The following is a 16176-nucleotide window of genomic DNA, read 5'->3' as shown; positions in this document are numbered from 1 at the left end:
TTTTCTGAGCACATCAACAGGGGAGTAATGACTTCTACTTACGCATTTCCTACTGCTTTAAGACAATTTGATAGTCAATCCACATTTTAAGAGTATGTTTAAAATATCCATGATTAGAATGTTGTGTTTTCCTCCTTTCTTTTTAAAGGGTGGCTTTACAGGATTAATATTTAAATATTAAGTATTTAAAATACCCACAAATACAACACACTTGGCACAGTGGGGGGAAAAAAAAAGCACCAGATTTTGCTGTGTAGGTTCAAAAGCAGAAATTTAGGATAACTTAATTGTTATGATGTTCACCCCAGCAGCTCAGGCTTTTTTGTTTGTTTGCTTGGTTTTGTGTGTTTGTTTTGAAACCCACTGGATAAGGCTTAAGATCTGTTTTCCCCATAGCAGGGGATCCAAACTCTGATCTACTAGCTGAGATAGCCTTAAAAAACAAAACATAAATCACCCCAGGACAGACAAGAAAACTTAAATTGGACACCCTTCAAAACAAACCACAGCAGCTCTCCAGAGCCAGTCTTTTCCAGGAGCATAAAAAACAGAGATCACATTAGGTAAGACCTAATACTTACAATAAACTGGCTTTTAGTTGGCCCATCATGTTGTGAAATATTTCTGATCATCTTCATTAACAACGGGTCCTTAAACTTCAAAGCCCGCTTCATTAGCATTTTCAAACCATTTCCTGAAAAAAACCAAACACTTAGAAAATCCTCCAAATAAAAAAAAAAATTAGGAAAGTACTGGCTGATCAAAAATTACACACACCCAAAAAAATGCTTTAAGCTTTAGAAGTTTAGAAGGAAAAAATAAAGAATCTAGATAGGAACTATTGCTTCTTCCATGTTTAAATTGAAAAGAAAAAACCTGCTCTGTATAAATTCTCCAGCTTCTCTGAAATGACTACTGTGACCATACATCCTGGTGGGACACTAAGTTAGATAAATAATTAAATGCCTCCGGTGTGCTTAGTTATTTATTCAGACTAAGAAAGTTCTAGATCCAAGCCATGATCCCAGCATCGAATGCAGTTACTGGAGATGCTGCACAGCTGCTGGTCCTAGCGCAGACACTTCTCTCCCCATTCCATGGAATAAACACATTGTTATGGTTTTAAAAGTTTATTTACCAAAGATCAATACATGGGAACATACACAGATCTGAAGTACTTGACTACATGGAGCAAATCCCAGTGTTACCATCATGCTTCCAAAAGATCACCCTGCCTACCTAAAAGCTGCTGCTAGCTTGAGTTTCACTTGTACCTTTAATATAAAATTGGATCTCCCTGCTTCCCCTTCTACAGAGCTATGCACAGAATTTTCAAGTGGAATTTCAGGTCACATAATCTCTTGATTGCAATTGTCCCTTTTGAAGGCTAGTAATTGACTGCAGTAGTTCATAGGGAGACTGTTGAGCATAAGTGAAAGTTGGAGCTACTGAGGAATATTGTTTCACTTAAAACTGCTAGTATGAAAATAATGAAACTTTAAAAGCAATCCAGAGCTACTGAAAGAAATGCAGAACCATCTAGACCATGAATCAAAATATTAGAACCCAAAAGAAGCTCAATTAAAAAAAAAAATTAATGGAAAGATGCAACTGAAAGACATTACTGCTATTCATTTCATACTGGCAGGTAAAACACCGATTAGCCAAAGCTGGATTTTAGGCATGAGGCAGAATAAAATCCTGATGTCTCCATACAGCCATAGTTTCCCACAGCAGTGTGATCAGCCTATTTTCAGGACTGTGTGGAAGTACAAGGGGTGTGGTCATCTCCCTCAAGTATCATTCCTGCCGCCAAGAGCAAATGTGAGGATATGTGGCCATTTGCTTGCAATCATTATCCAAACACATGCATTTCATTTTTTAAAAACACATATATACTTTTATAAATAACTCAAATATACATAATTTACATATGTAAGTATAAACTGTTGTCATCTCAAAACCCCCACTAAAACCTCAGTCCAGTTACCTTCACAGATAAGCTGCACATTTCTTTTGTTGGCAGCAAGGTTAATACAGAAAGAAATAAGTTCCAGGTCAACTCGCTCATCAGGACATTCAAAAAGCATCTTCATTAACTGCAAAGACACACAAGCACACTTGGGTCATTAATTTTTCCAAAGCATTAGAAAAGCAGTGTTATAATATCAACTACAGTACCTTTTAAAAAAATTAATATTCAGCATTTCTACAGGAACAGTAAAAGTTACAAAGGTCAGGGCATGAGATGTATAGTTCCATTATTTAGGGATAACCATCCTTATAAAGTGCCAAAAATGGCAATCACTCATCACCTTAAATTAACTTGGCATAGTTACATTTTATTGCTACCACTGAAATTTTTGTTTTAGTGGTTTTTAGTACTTGTGAATTGATAAATTTGTTTTGAAAGCCTGGGTGAATTTAACACAGGAAAAATCCCCCACAACTTAGTTCCACAGAAAGTCAGATTAATACCCAGTAGTTTAATAGAATTATGACTCTAAACATGTGCAAACAAGTGCAAAATAATTCTATTCTGCTGTGAGGTTACTCCACTGATTGGTAGTTTAGCTTTTATCTGCAGCACTGCTCTTTATCTTTGCAGCTTCCAGCTAGAGCTGAACACTGCCACATCCCAAAGAATCCTCAGTAGTAACCCTATTCTTCTGGTAACATTAATGTAAGTAGACAATCACCTATAATCCTGTTCAAACTGTTCAGCAAACGTCAGTGAATTCCCAGGTGATTCCTAAGGCTCATAACCTATGGATTGCCACCGTTTCACACACCTGGCCCTGTACTATCCATTACATCACAGGCTGGTTATATGGGCTCATTTGGTTCAATAGGAACAGTTTTTGAAATGGCATTTTGAATAGATGAACATGACTAAAATAAACCCATTTCTTTTCCCTCTGGTTCCAATCCTGGCAGACAAGCTGCACAACTTCAGGGCTGTGGGACATCACCCTGCTTGCTTCTAAAACCCACTCAGTTCATAAGACATGTTTAGATTATAATGCAAAACAGTGTGGCGACAAAGCTGAGATTACTGGAAGAGGAAACAACTAAACCTAAAGTTAAGGAGGACATAAGGTACAAAAACTGCTGCTCAGCTTGTGTCAGAAAGGGAAGGAGGAGAAGAAAGCAACAAAAAATCATTAATTTCAATGATTAACTAATCATTAAATATTTGTGTGCTTGCCCCCTGGTGGAAAGACAAGTTTGTAATGCATCAAAAGCTAGAGAAAATAGGTTAAGAGTTCATTTAAAGAGGAGAAAATAAAAAGAAACAATGGGATTGCAGGAATTCTCTCCAAAGTATTTTACTCCAGACATTCTGTATGTTTACCTATTATCAGATAGAAGGCTGTCATTCCAAATGGACCCAAAAAAAACCCCAAATAAAAAACTACGTTACAACATAGCTATTTATGTCTTTCCTGAGACTTACATGTACTCATTTAAAAGCTATCATTGATTTCTTCCTCCCTTTCTTAAAAAGGTAAAATCAGAGTTCTCTAGCTTGTTTTAAGAACTTATAAAATCTCTACTTTATTAAATCCTTAAGCCTGACAGTCACATAGGAGGGAATTAACAGAGAAGAAAATTGCCACTTAACAAGTTGAACATGAGCATTCAAAAGTCACCCCCTGCGACTCTTCTGTTACAAAACCTTTAAAAACAGATTTTTAAAACCCTTCAAATAATTTGAAGGGAAACATTCTCATTACTTACACAATACAAAATCTGTGGAAATTAAATGTTTAACAAGATCGGATTACACTGTTAATTACTGAACTACTTCTCTATAAAAAGAAAAAATATATCCAGTTTCAATTAAAGCCGTTCAAATTTTAAAATAATAGTTTCATATGAGTTCCATGTTTCCCATTATGTCTTCATTTAATTTGATTGCTTCTTGTGCCACTTCAAAAGGAAGAGTAATTGCTGCCAAATAGGAAATATTAAAATTAAATTTGTTCTGCTTTTACTATGTCCATTGTCATCTTTTACTGATTTAACAGGAAGGCAGTAAAAAGACTGCAGCATGTGCAATGAAGAGGCAGTAGTGTTCAATCAGACAAGTCCCATATTGAGTATCAGATACCACAGACCAGGACTGAAATCACTGTGTCTAGACTCTCTGGCACCTGCCTTCACTTATTTACCAGTGACCAGAGGCCAACCCCCACAGCTCTCTGTTCACATACACCTCTGTCCAACCCCCTCCCCAAGCCTAGCTCCAACATCTTTGAATGATTATGCCAGAACTGCATGCCTCAGGAATCTCTCCTGAGTGGCTACTCCCCAACTCTGCTGTTTGAAGTGATGCTCTGGTTTCTGAACTTCAGCAGATAATGGCGGACAGGAGCAAAGGGGGCTGTCAAGAGAGGACGTTTACCAGCATTAAGCTGAAAAGAAGCTTAGAGATCAAAGAGGGGCCAAACAGGACAACCGTGGTGGAAAACATGTGGGCAGCTTTGGAGAACCTTGCACACCGCTCTGCGGTATAATATTAAATATCACCATGACATCACTGCCTAACCATGCCCTTTGATTGGCCAGGTTATTACCAATAAAGGCTTTTATAAGCATCTGGATGGCATTTGCACCTATTTAAACAAAACACGCATTGCTGAGGTCTAAACAAGAATGAACTGTTAATACTCGCTTTTAACTGTTACTAGAGTAGCACCCACTAACTCCTGCAATCCACAAGGATGTTTACCCGGGACAGCACGCGCGAGCCCTCGGCAAGCGCTTCACGCAGTCGGAATTACTACCGGGGGCTGATTTTTCCAAGCGCTTTCTACAACAGCTAAACATTCATTATTGAGTATTTGACAGTCTAGATGAACACCTTTCCTCAAAAAGAGACAAATGCAGACAAAGTTTATACCACTACTGAAAAGAGATTTGGGGTTTCCTGGGTAAAATTATATAGCAGTGAGTCCTTTTAAAACAGTAATTTTCTTTTCCTGATGCCTTATCCACTTCCCAATGCTTTCTATCTGTCTTCTTGATAACCATCCCAATTTTGAACATTCATTAGTAAAATTTAAGCTCTAGCTGCTCAACTTCTTTTTGAACTGTTGGTGGACATGACCTGTGAAGCATCAACAGCCATAGTAGCCAAGGCTACTTTCCAATTTTGTTGTTTACTTCACTAAAGCCCAGTGAAGGCAGCAGACTTGTTTCCTGCTCCACTAGTCTTGGGACACAGCTCTGTAAGCACTGGGGGTCCAAGAGTCATACCAAGATTCCCTGAAAGCACATCACAAGCAAGTCCTGAGACACTGCTGCAGGAATTTGAGTTTGGCCAGTAACTGCTCAGAACAAATCAGGTCCCTTATATTATGCAAATGCCTTAACAAATAATTGCTTCTTGTGGTAGAAAAGACAGTCAGCAGGATGCTTACAAGACCACTCTGTGACATATATGAGTTATTCCCACCAGTTCTCCCCTCTCTATTATCCAAAACCATCTTGTATGTGGAAAAACTTCACCGATTTTGTCATGACATAATGACCAGAAACATTCTGATAACTTTCCATGACTACTTTCCACTCTGGAAGAATTTGATGTTAAAAACACATTTGGCAGGAAAGAAGATACCATGGTGCAATTCTGAAAAAGCTACCAGAGAGCTTTTACATTTAGGCAACACAGGCTTTCTCAACTCCAGCCTCACCAGGGCTGAGAAAAAGACCAGTAAGAGAAGACTTAGTACTTTAGAATAAAACAAAAAACCCCAAACCAACAAGAAACAACGAAACACATGCACATAAAAAACCTAACATACAAACAAAACCCCAAACCCCATGATATTGTCTGTGCTTGATTCAATGAGTTAAGTAACAAAATGCAGCCTGAAAGATCGGTGAAGAGCCTTCCACAGTCATCAAGACACCCTTGTTGTACATGCCTGCAGTTGGAAAAGGAATTGTCATGTAGCAATGTTACCCTCCTTGGCTGGTTTCCAGTTCATATCCTGCAATATTGGAGACACTGCAATTTTGATGCCCAGTGGGATCAGGAAAGAATGCCTTCTAAAACTGCAAAGGAAATACTTTCCACTACATTCCCTAAGGACCTGCTCTGCACAAGCTTTAATCTCTCTCAAGCATTCCTGATCTTCTGTAGGAATCCACCAGGTCACCTGTAATTTCAGCAGTTCATTGGTGCAGCTCAAGTGTCAGCAGCAGTGATAGAGACCATGTCACCTCTGCTTTTGCTGGGGACCATGAAAACCCAGAAGAACAATCCCTGCCTGAGGACGAGGTGCTTCACTGTGAGCAGCACCGCGGCTGTTCTCCTTGTCACCTGTGGGTGTCAGCGCGAGCTCTGCCATGAGCGAGGAACTGAGTGCACAAGGGAAGATGGATTTTATCAGCTCATCACATACCTGTGGGATACAGTCTGTGTATGCAAACATCGATTTAAAGCAGTCGTCCATGCTTATGTGATACAGAATGCAAATCGCTACTTTTTTGTTATTTTCGTTTCCTACAAGGAGAAAAAAAATATATTAATAGAAGTATTTTTAGCTGTTGTTAAACACTCAAAAGAGAAAAATGAAAAGCAGAACAATCCTAGCTAATAGAAGGAAAATTTAAATCAGAAATGGCACATTAGTGAAAGGGTCTTGGCCTGGCCTAGCCAAATGAACGACGTATTAGTGCAAAGAGGGAACCAGGGCAATGGTAAATATTCCTTCCTCTTCCCAGCACCACAAAACACTTTCTTAATCCCACTTTACAAGGAATATATTTTGTGAAAGGAATGCTCGATAATGACTGGCCATCCTGAGAAAGGCTTAATCAGTTTCCAGCTAGAAAATTAAGATTTAGCTGTGGATATACCTATTGAAATAACAAGTTTGTCTCAAAGTGAAATAACAAAGAATGTACCAACGCCAGAAAGAAAAATAAGAACTACTACTAAGAGGTGTTGTAGAAGGAATCCACTGCCTTTCGAGCAAATCACATACTGTTGTTTTACTATCCTAAATGACAGTATTATCCCATCAGTGCCTTTGTGTTTCATACACATCAAAAACTACATGAGTGTATTTTCATATTAATATTTACCAAAGAGAAAGACTCTCAAGAAAAATTGGAGCAGTTAATGTGAGTGGGGTGTGAAGTATTTAACCGAAAGGTTCTATAAAATCATCTTACACAAACATACAACTGCTTAAGAACAACACAGATGAATTTGTTTCTGACTTACTGCTCAAACCCAGACTGAGCATTCTCAAGTTCTCCTCTAGCCCTATATGAGCAGGATACTGGCTATATATGGGATAAAACCACCATTTGAATGTTTACGTTAGTTAAACCAGGATGTTAAGGAGGTCACCAACTCAAAATTCATTCACGGTTCTTACACAATGCATCAGCAATACCCCACCCCCCACTTCTACTCAAGCTAAGTCAGAAAATTCCTGTCTAATAATTTGGCAAACACAAAGACGTCAAACAGCAACCAACACAGTGAAACCTTCCTTCTGCATACATCACTGGGAGCTGGAATTTCCATTAAGCAGCAAGGATATGATGCCTTTATTCTAAGAATGAGCCTTTTTCAAAACTGAACTATCAAAAGAGACCCATGAAACCCCTCCGGCAGTCGCCATACAAGTGAGTGAAGTATTCTTAGCCATGTCTAACCTAAAATCATAGCTGACCTTTCAAACCCTTCTAGAGTCTTAGCTGCTCAAAAAAAACATAACTGGTATTATAATCTTCCATACATTTAACAGCTGGAGGAAGGATAATGCCCAAATGTGAAAGCTATTCTGATGATTACAAAAATAAAAGCACACAATGTACCAGCAAACAAAATGAAGTGTGTGTTATCTTTAGTGCTTCTCCTGTTACTGGTCATCTTACCTACCTATTCACTTGCAGTAGCACTGTGAAAACAATAATTACATGAAAAAAACTTCCCACACATACAAGTAAAGGCTACTTCTATACAAATTTAGAAGTTTACAGAATAAATTATTCCTCCAAATTTCATGGGTCTAAGGAAAAAAAATAATCTGTTTATACTGCTCTTAACACTTCACTCCATGCCTGTATTCAGGACTTAAACACAAGACTCAAATTACAATTACACTTACCTGGATAATGCAGGAACAGTGTGTGAAGTAAAAGGTAGGGCAGTATAAAAGAGAGAAAAGATGCCCAAAACACTAACAAGAAAAACTGGAATGAAGTTAGACCAGAGCTTCAGCACATATGAACTGGCAGACCATTAACAAGAATGATGCTAAATTTTACTGTTTAACCTCTGTCCTTCATGGGTTTTTTTCCCCCTCATTTTTGCAAGTTTCATTTGCGCTAACATAAAGCATCAGCTAAGGTACGGTTTTACATTTGGTAAGCTTACCAGCTTCCAGATATTTGGAAATATTAGTGGCTTATTTTCAATTATAATAGGCTGATATAATAGTAAAGGCCTTCTGTTTTCTTTTTTAGAAGAAACTCTGCACGATTTTCTAACCCCTTTTTTTCAAAGGTCCAGCTAGTCACAATAACCTTTCTGATGCCTGAACATCACCTTTGCTATCAGTGCTAAATGACAGCACTACCTTGGTTTCAAAACTACCAAAAATAATCAAAAATCCCCAGATACTCAACCTGAAGTGTGAAGACTATCTGGAATTCAAATAAACTTATTTTATCTCAGTGAACTCCTAAGAGCTGGTTTTTAACAAGTGGCACTTAAATCATTCTCCAAAAGTATGTTCCATAAAGTAGATCTCGTGACACACAAAAGGCAAAGACAGCTACAGTTTCAAAGAGAAGAACTGAATTTAAATTCCTCCTTGCTGTGCAGTTATCTGACCAATTTTCCCTGAATTCCCCCATCCTATTGTCAATAGGGGGAACAGAGAAGGGTTTAAAGCATTTAAATCAGAGACACATCTTGCACAGCCTCAGCAAGGAAGTACTTTTCAATTGTGAGTAAAACAAGTGAATTCTATTAACTTGATGAGAAAAGTAAACTACAGAACAAACTAAAAGAAAACAGCTTGCAACTAACCCACCTTTTAAGATTTTAATGGTGTATGCATTTTAATTTGATTTTAATTTCCCAGAAAGGAAGAAATTTCAGTCTGATGTCTGCAAGTTTCACTGTTTTGCTTTCCCTATGGAGGCACTTTGGTGAAGGAAAAGCAGAACCTCCTGACTTTTTCAGTTCTCACGCAAAACAGCAGCAACTCCTGATCCAAAGAGTCAAAACATTCCAGGAAAATCAAGAGAAGGTGGCTGTTTCTAAGCACATGATTTAACACAAACTGTTCATCTTGTGCTCAGCTGGGAAGGATACACCCTGTTGGAAAGTTGACTGGAGACCAGGCAGAACCAGTTTGTTGAAGATTAGGAAGAGAACAGATAAAACAGTTAAAGAACTTTGAACACCAAGCATCACCTCCAGGCTGAAGGTTACACAAAAGTGTAAGAAGTGACAGAAGACTGACAAACCTACCAAGCCAATTCTCATCTTTTTACATTGGTACTTCCCTTCCAAAAATATAAACTGGCACCTGTTAACTATTACTTCAATATGTCAGTACCAAGCTTCCTTTTTCTAATTATTTTCTACTCATCTGAATGCTAATGAATTAACCCTGAGTCAAGCATTGCATAAAGACTTGGCTGTAAAAATTTCAAACCCTGCCCAGCACCTGGCTGGAAAACAGCTTTCCAATGCATGCAAGTGATACCTTTTTGCTATTTTTGACCACTGCTGAAGGCCACACGTGAAAAAGCAGACATTGCAAGGAAGACTTCCTTATGACTGCATACAGTAGGCATCAATTATTGCCCTAACTAGAAAAAGCAAGACAAGAAAGAAAAACCAGATCTCTGCCAAACATGTTCATAAAAATCACCAAAGTTCTGGTGGGGTGCCAGAAAATTGTGGCCTACAAATGCTGATAGTTTTGAGCATCCAGGTTTTTATGACTGAAGGTGGAATAGCCAAACGGCCTAAAGCAGTAAGGGCAGCCCTGGAAAATAATGGCCTAGTCATTATGGATTCTTCTGGTATTTATGGCAATAAAACATGAATCATAATGAACTCATTGGATATTAAATGTGGGGGTCATGAGCACTTTGATAGGATTTCCACAAGAATCTACCATTAATTAAGCAAATAATTATTTGAAAGTGTAACTGAATTAGCCTTAGTTCTTATACTGCCATTCCTGAGAAATTGGTCATTCCCAGCTGAGTGCAGTTAATGCCTTAACAAACCAGTCATTAACTGCAGTTACTGATTTTGTGGGAATTATTGTGTTATAAAATACACTCAACAGTTTATAGAAACAATACTTAGATTTTTTTTTTTTTGCAGCTGTAATTCAGCTGGAGCAGATGGGATGGAAAAATATCAGGTCCCTGGGGCTGTTTTCACAACTAGTTTTCTGCAAATTAGAGAGGGAAATAAATACATGATGGGTTCTGAGTTCAAAATGGCTTCAGATTTTTAGCCTTTGAACATTAATAAGAAGCCATGTGCCAGTTCTGGGGACCAATGCCTGAATTCCATGTTTAGTTCTTACTATGGTTAAAGATTTAAATGGTATTAGTAGCAGAAGCTAAAGAAAAAAAAAGGGTTTCTTGATCACAAGATCAGGCCTACATTTTGGTTCACTTTGTGAGCTTAAAATAAAAAATCATCCATTAGCTCCATGACAAAAAGAGAAACCCTAGAGCTGTAAAACTGAATTGCCAGTCTCAGTTGCAGCAACAGCATTCAGTTTTCAAATGCTAAAGTAAAAATGAGAATATAAATTATGGACTAAATTATTCAATATTACACTATCAGTAAATCAAATAGCTACCATTTCTAGTGGAACCATCAATGTCTCCACAATAGGTATGAAATATGCCCTATCCCACCCATGTGCAAAACATTAACACCACTAAATCAAAACCAGAACACAAATGAAGATAAATACCTGTTAAAATGGCAGAGTGAATCTTTATTTCACTTTCAAACTCTAACACCCTAACATGATCTGCTGCAGAATTAGGCAAGTAAGAAATCTACATTAATAGGAATGCCACAAACTGAGTATCAGATCTATGTACTGCCTCACCCTAATGTCAGAAAACAGCTTAACCAAGAGTTTATTCAAATGTATCCTAATTAGCAGTGATTTTAGGAAAAAAATTATAGAAAGGTATCTCCATTTACCTCTATCCCATATCATTCCTCACAACCAGCTCTGAAACAGCTGGACAAAGTTAGTCCATGTGTGCTTTAGACACATATTGGTTTGATTTACATATGTAAATATAAATCATATTGGATATATCAGTTTATTTTATCAGGAGAACCTGAAAGAATTTTCAAATCTGCTCAGACTCAAGGAGACTAGACATTGTAAATAAAACATTATGATAGTAATTACATACTAATGACCCCTCTTGTGCCACCTTTATGTTATTTGAAACTGGCTTCATACCATAAGCCTAATTTAAAATCTCAGTGTTGCCATGGTTGGGTTTGGGGTTTAGTTTTCTGAAGTTTTTTTCCCCTTCACCCAAAGAACTCAGTATATGCCACATCTGAAACCTGGCTACAATTTTTTTTCTAGGAAACAAAGAAAGAACTATAGTGATGAATCCTAAAGGACTAAAAACTGACTAATTTGAGTTATTTAATGTTGCAACACAGGACAAAATGAAGCTGCATGTCTGGAGTCTCAGGCTCCACTTCTTTGCCTAAATTCCATGCAATACAGACTGAAAAACATTCAGTAACCACCTCACTGCAGCACTGCCACTCAGAAAGACAACACAGCACAGCCACTGGGTAATTAACACACTGCCATATTTAGGTGTGTCCTTTTTTGAGGCTTGTCTTCCTACAGCAAAACATACCTCATTTTTGTTCCTTAGGATGGGCTATAACCAATCATACTTGAACACACATGACTTCACACAGAAACTGGAAGCTGATTAATTGCAATATCCAATATACTTCACAAAGCAGAGAGAAATCAACTGAAAGTTCAGATTAGAGAGAAATCAAGAGGCGATAGGATTATCCCTGAAAGTAGAAGGTAAAGCTACTTCTCTCCACAAAAATATTGCTTTGGGTTAGGCTATGACCAGGAAAGAAAGCAAGAGATAGAAAAAAGAGTTAACTAGTGTTCTTATTACTAGAAAGTAGGAATCAGAAAAGGTTCTTAGTCTGATTCAAACCAAGAAAACAGACACTTCCAAAGTAGGTGGAAAAAATTCCAAGCAAAGCTCTTCTTCTAGAAGTCTCCACCAAGCTACATAGATTAAATGGAAATGTACAGGACATGCAGAATTTTTGCCATTTCTGCATTATATTTCATTAAAGTACATCAATTGTGCCAATTAAAATTCCTAGAAAATATTGAGACTGTTCTGATTGAAACACACCCTTCTAATCTGCTTGGAATTCAGTGGGAAAGGAAATAGGTGGAGGTTTTCTGTGTTCCTGGCTCCACAGCAGAGCAGCTCAGCTCTGAATGGATGGTGCAGCTGTATTCCAACATGCTCCTGCTTGAAGAAGGAATAAACCCAATGCAAGATGCTGCCTCTTGCCTTGAGAAAGGGATGATTCACCACTTTGAAATGGAAACTGGTTTTACCAGCGTTTTGAAGATGCTGAAGTACAAAGCTGACGTTCAAATCTACTAAGCCCAAAAAGTGGAGTTAAATAATGGTTGAGCTTTTGAGTCTTCTAGATAGTAAGAATTGAGCTCCATATTATTCAAGCACCAATTTAAAACGGTTTGAAGAGAATATTATCAACTGACAAAGCATTTCTCACCTCAGCAACTGCAGACATGGAAATCTACAGTTGGTCTCCTAGACTTCAACAATAATTTGAGAAACTCTTAAGTAAAGAACAAACTTGTGAGTTAAGATGTTTCCACAAGTCTTGAGGGAAAGCAGAGTGTAACCTTCTCCCTTACATCCAAACTTGCAAAATCCTCGGGATCTCTAGGACTACTCCAGCAGCAAAATTGTTCCACGCAGTCCTTTGAGGCCACTGCTCTGTGAGCAGCTTTCACAACAGCTCTAGAAAAGGTGCTCCTCTCTTCCACCCCGACCCTCATAGAGGCTTTATGATGATGTTACCATAGATCAGGAAGATTACAGAAGTGCCCCACCCCTTCTTTATGAAGATTTTTCCAAGAAACTGGAACTAGTTGTTTGTGTTCTGTCATGCTTCAGGCATCTAAGTTAAGCTCTGTAAAGCTTTCAGATGTCAACAGTTCAGCAGAAGATTAGATTTACTTTTCACTGTTAAGTATTGCTCTTGCAATAAGCTAAGAAACCATTGCAAGCATTGAATTATCAGTCACATATTGTAAGCTCCACAACAGAAATACTGGCTCAGGGGATCCTTTCCCTGCATCAGTTCAGTGACTTTCCACCAGCTCAGTTCCCCCATCTCTCCACTCCTGTCCTTGCTGCTGCCATGAACATTTCTATTTTCAGTCAACACACACGAAGTTAGTTTGTCACAACAAAGTTATCCTCTTTACTAAAAAAGCCAGTAACACAGCTAAATACACACATGCCCTTGTGACCAGCACACCACAGCAATGAGCTGTCACTCACCTGACACTGACGAGTCTCTACATTGAGTTCTACATTTCTCAAAATGAGAAGTCAATTTTTCTTTAAAGTTTGGTGTCTGATCCACATTCAAGGTATCTAAATTTAAGTGCTGGGTTCTAAGACACACTGTGCACCCAACACTCTCCTTAAGTCACTCAGATATGCTTAGGTCTATCTGCACTTCTAATAAGGATTTTGAACATGAATGTTAAAGAGATGTTTTTGGTTTGCGGGTTTTTTTGTGTCGTGGTTCTTTTTGTTTGTTGTTGAGGGTTTTTCTTTTTTTTTTAAGCCTTGGCCATACTCACCACAAATGATAAAAACACTACCATTAAAATAAATCCCTTAATAATTACTGCTTTCCAACAGACTGGTCCCTGTAGTTGAACTGTTACTTAATGTGCTTCAGCCAGCCTTTACTATAAAGGAATGGAGACACCCCAGGCAATATTCACACAAGTAGTATTGGAACCAGCTGCTGCAGAGCCACCTTAGGAAAAAAAAGGTTTCTCAATTTAATTGGGAAAACAGGAGGAAGCATAAATTTTACTGCCATTAATAACTTCAAGCAATCCCAATATGACTTCACCTCACCCTGATGGCTGGACATGTGCTTTTTGTTAGGTCTTTGCCACATCTGACCCTTATTGTTTGCTCACTTGATCAGGTAAGAAAATGTATGTTTCTTTATAGGATAAACGAGGCCTATTAAAGTCAGAAAAAACACTGCAGTAGCCTATAAGAAGCTCCATTTTTCAACAGATGTGTGAAGCTCCATAATAAATTCATTACAAAAAGGCTAAGTGAACTCATAAAGAGAGCACATCTACTTTAAGCCTTCTTAAAAGAAACTTTCATAAAAGGAATAGAGCATTAAAAACCCACAGCACTCTGTTAATTAGAGAGCAAAGTACTACTTGGCTTTTTAAACAGCAGTCACCATGTAATCCAGCTTGGCTGCATACCATATCAAGACTTGATTGTTAAGAAGCCCAACATACAACTGTTTGGCAATTCTTTGATTGCTCATTAAACCCAACTTGTAAAGAATGGAAAAATATCAGAGGAATTTCAGCAGTTCCCAGAAAAAAATTTATCAATGAATCCAGTAAAGACAGGCTCTTCACTGAGGACTAAATCAGACTGTCAGTGCTACTTTCTGCTCTGGCTTCTCCAGCTTAAATGAACAAGTCAGAGAAGTCTAAATTACTTTGAAGTTTGCAAACCATTGCACAGCCCTTGAATTTTTATTCAAGATTAGGTGGCTACTGCTTCTCAATGTGCGATATTAAGTCTTAGAACACCAAGAAATAAGGAGCATCGTGCCAGGATGCTCACATCAATAAGGCAGAGAGGCTAGGCACAATCTGTGACTGGCAAAACCACAGCGTTGCTGCCTGGGGCTGCCCACACTGTATTTCAGAGTGCTGTGTAACAAATGCTCGTCTGCTTGGCTGAACACAAATCCACAAAGCCAAAATGCTTTCAGCCACTGTAATATGTGCTGGAAAACATAACCCAGGATGTTCCTCACCACCTAAAATCATTTTGAGATTGACCATCTTGGCACTGTGTGGCACTTTCGCAGTTGTATGCACAACCCTTCTGCACTCCACGTTCCATTTGGGCCTGATTTGCAACTGGTCCTGTTTTGTGACCCACCCATTTTTTAGCTCACCAGTATCTGTATTCAATCAGCCTTCAATTTTTAAAAGCGGACAGTAATTGCAGGCAACCAAAGAGATACTTAAGCCTGACTTCCAAGCATAATGGAGTTTTATTCTTTCAGCATGGCTTGCACTGGGGAAAAGAAAATGGCATTTCAAGACAATATGTATTTAGTACACCTAAGAACTGTCCAGCAGCTCTGGGAGATGAGCACACACATCATAAAAAAAATGTTCCCTGCATGGAGCCAGACCTACTCCTTTTACCCTTTAAGCAGCAACAGTTCCCACTGTAACAGCTTTTGCAACATTCCCTGTAATTTGCATACTTAGAGAGGGATAACTAACTGATGGGAGGACCCAGAAATGTCAGTACTGCCCACCACACGGGGATGCTGCCATGAGCTGCTTCTGAACAGGGGTTCACCATGAGGTTTGCAGGCTGCCATAACCCCCACAGCAGCACTCAGCTGGCTCTGCTGTACAAACTGCCTGCTGTTCTCATGGCAAATGGGGAACTATTTGTTTCACTTCACAAAGGCTAAGAAACAACTCAGACACAGCATAAAATAGCACCCTTATTAGAAGAATATGAATCACAAGCTGTGCCTGTATTTAAGAGAGCTACACTAAAAATTTTGTATTTGGTTTGGCCACTTAACTGAAAAACAAAATGGATCTGGTCCAAACAAAAAGTGAGGGGTTTTTATTCTTCCTTGTAGACAATGTTTTCTTCTGTTTGCTGCCAGGGCATTTACTTTATAAGCCAATCACACAGCCAGGGGAAGAATTATGAAAAAGGGTAACATTTCCCTTACGTCCAACAGTGGAAGAGCATTTCCAGGGATTAAGAAAACAGATTTATCCTGTTTTT

General features: G+C 38.4%; 1 protein-coding gene across 2 annotated transcripts in view; it reads right to left on the bottom strand.

Moving 5' to 3' along the window:
* Positions 1-16176, bottom strand: part of KIFAP3 (kinesin associated protein 3) — a 66709-nt gene that overhangs the window by 33692 nt on the left and 16841 nt on the right. For both annotated transcript variants that reach the window (XM_010409352.4, XM_010409353.4), the window contains exons 11-13: positions 6414-6514; positions 1991-2099; positions 582-694 (exon numbers count right to left, since the gene is read on the bottom strand). In XM_010409352.4, coding sequence (XP_010407654.2) covers positions 582-694; positions 1991-2099; positions 6414-6514 — 323 coding nt within the window. The remainder of the gene's footprint in view (positions 1-581; positions 695-1990; positions 2100-6413; positions 6515-16176) is intronic.

Source organism: Corvus cornix, chromosome 8 (genome assembly GCF_000738735.6).
Source record: "Corvus cornix cornix isolate S_Up_H32 chromosome 8, ASM73873v5, whole genome shotgun sequence".
In the NCBI taxonomy this organism is placed as follows: Eukaryota; Metazoa; Chordata; class Aves; order Passeriformes; family Corvidae; genus Corvus; species Corvus cornix.
Note: the sequence above shows the minus strand (reverse complement) of the source record. Positions and strands in the feature narration are given on the sequence as shown.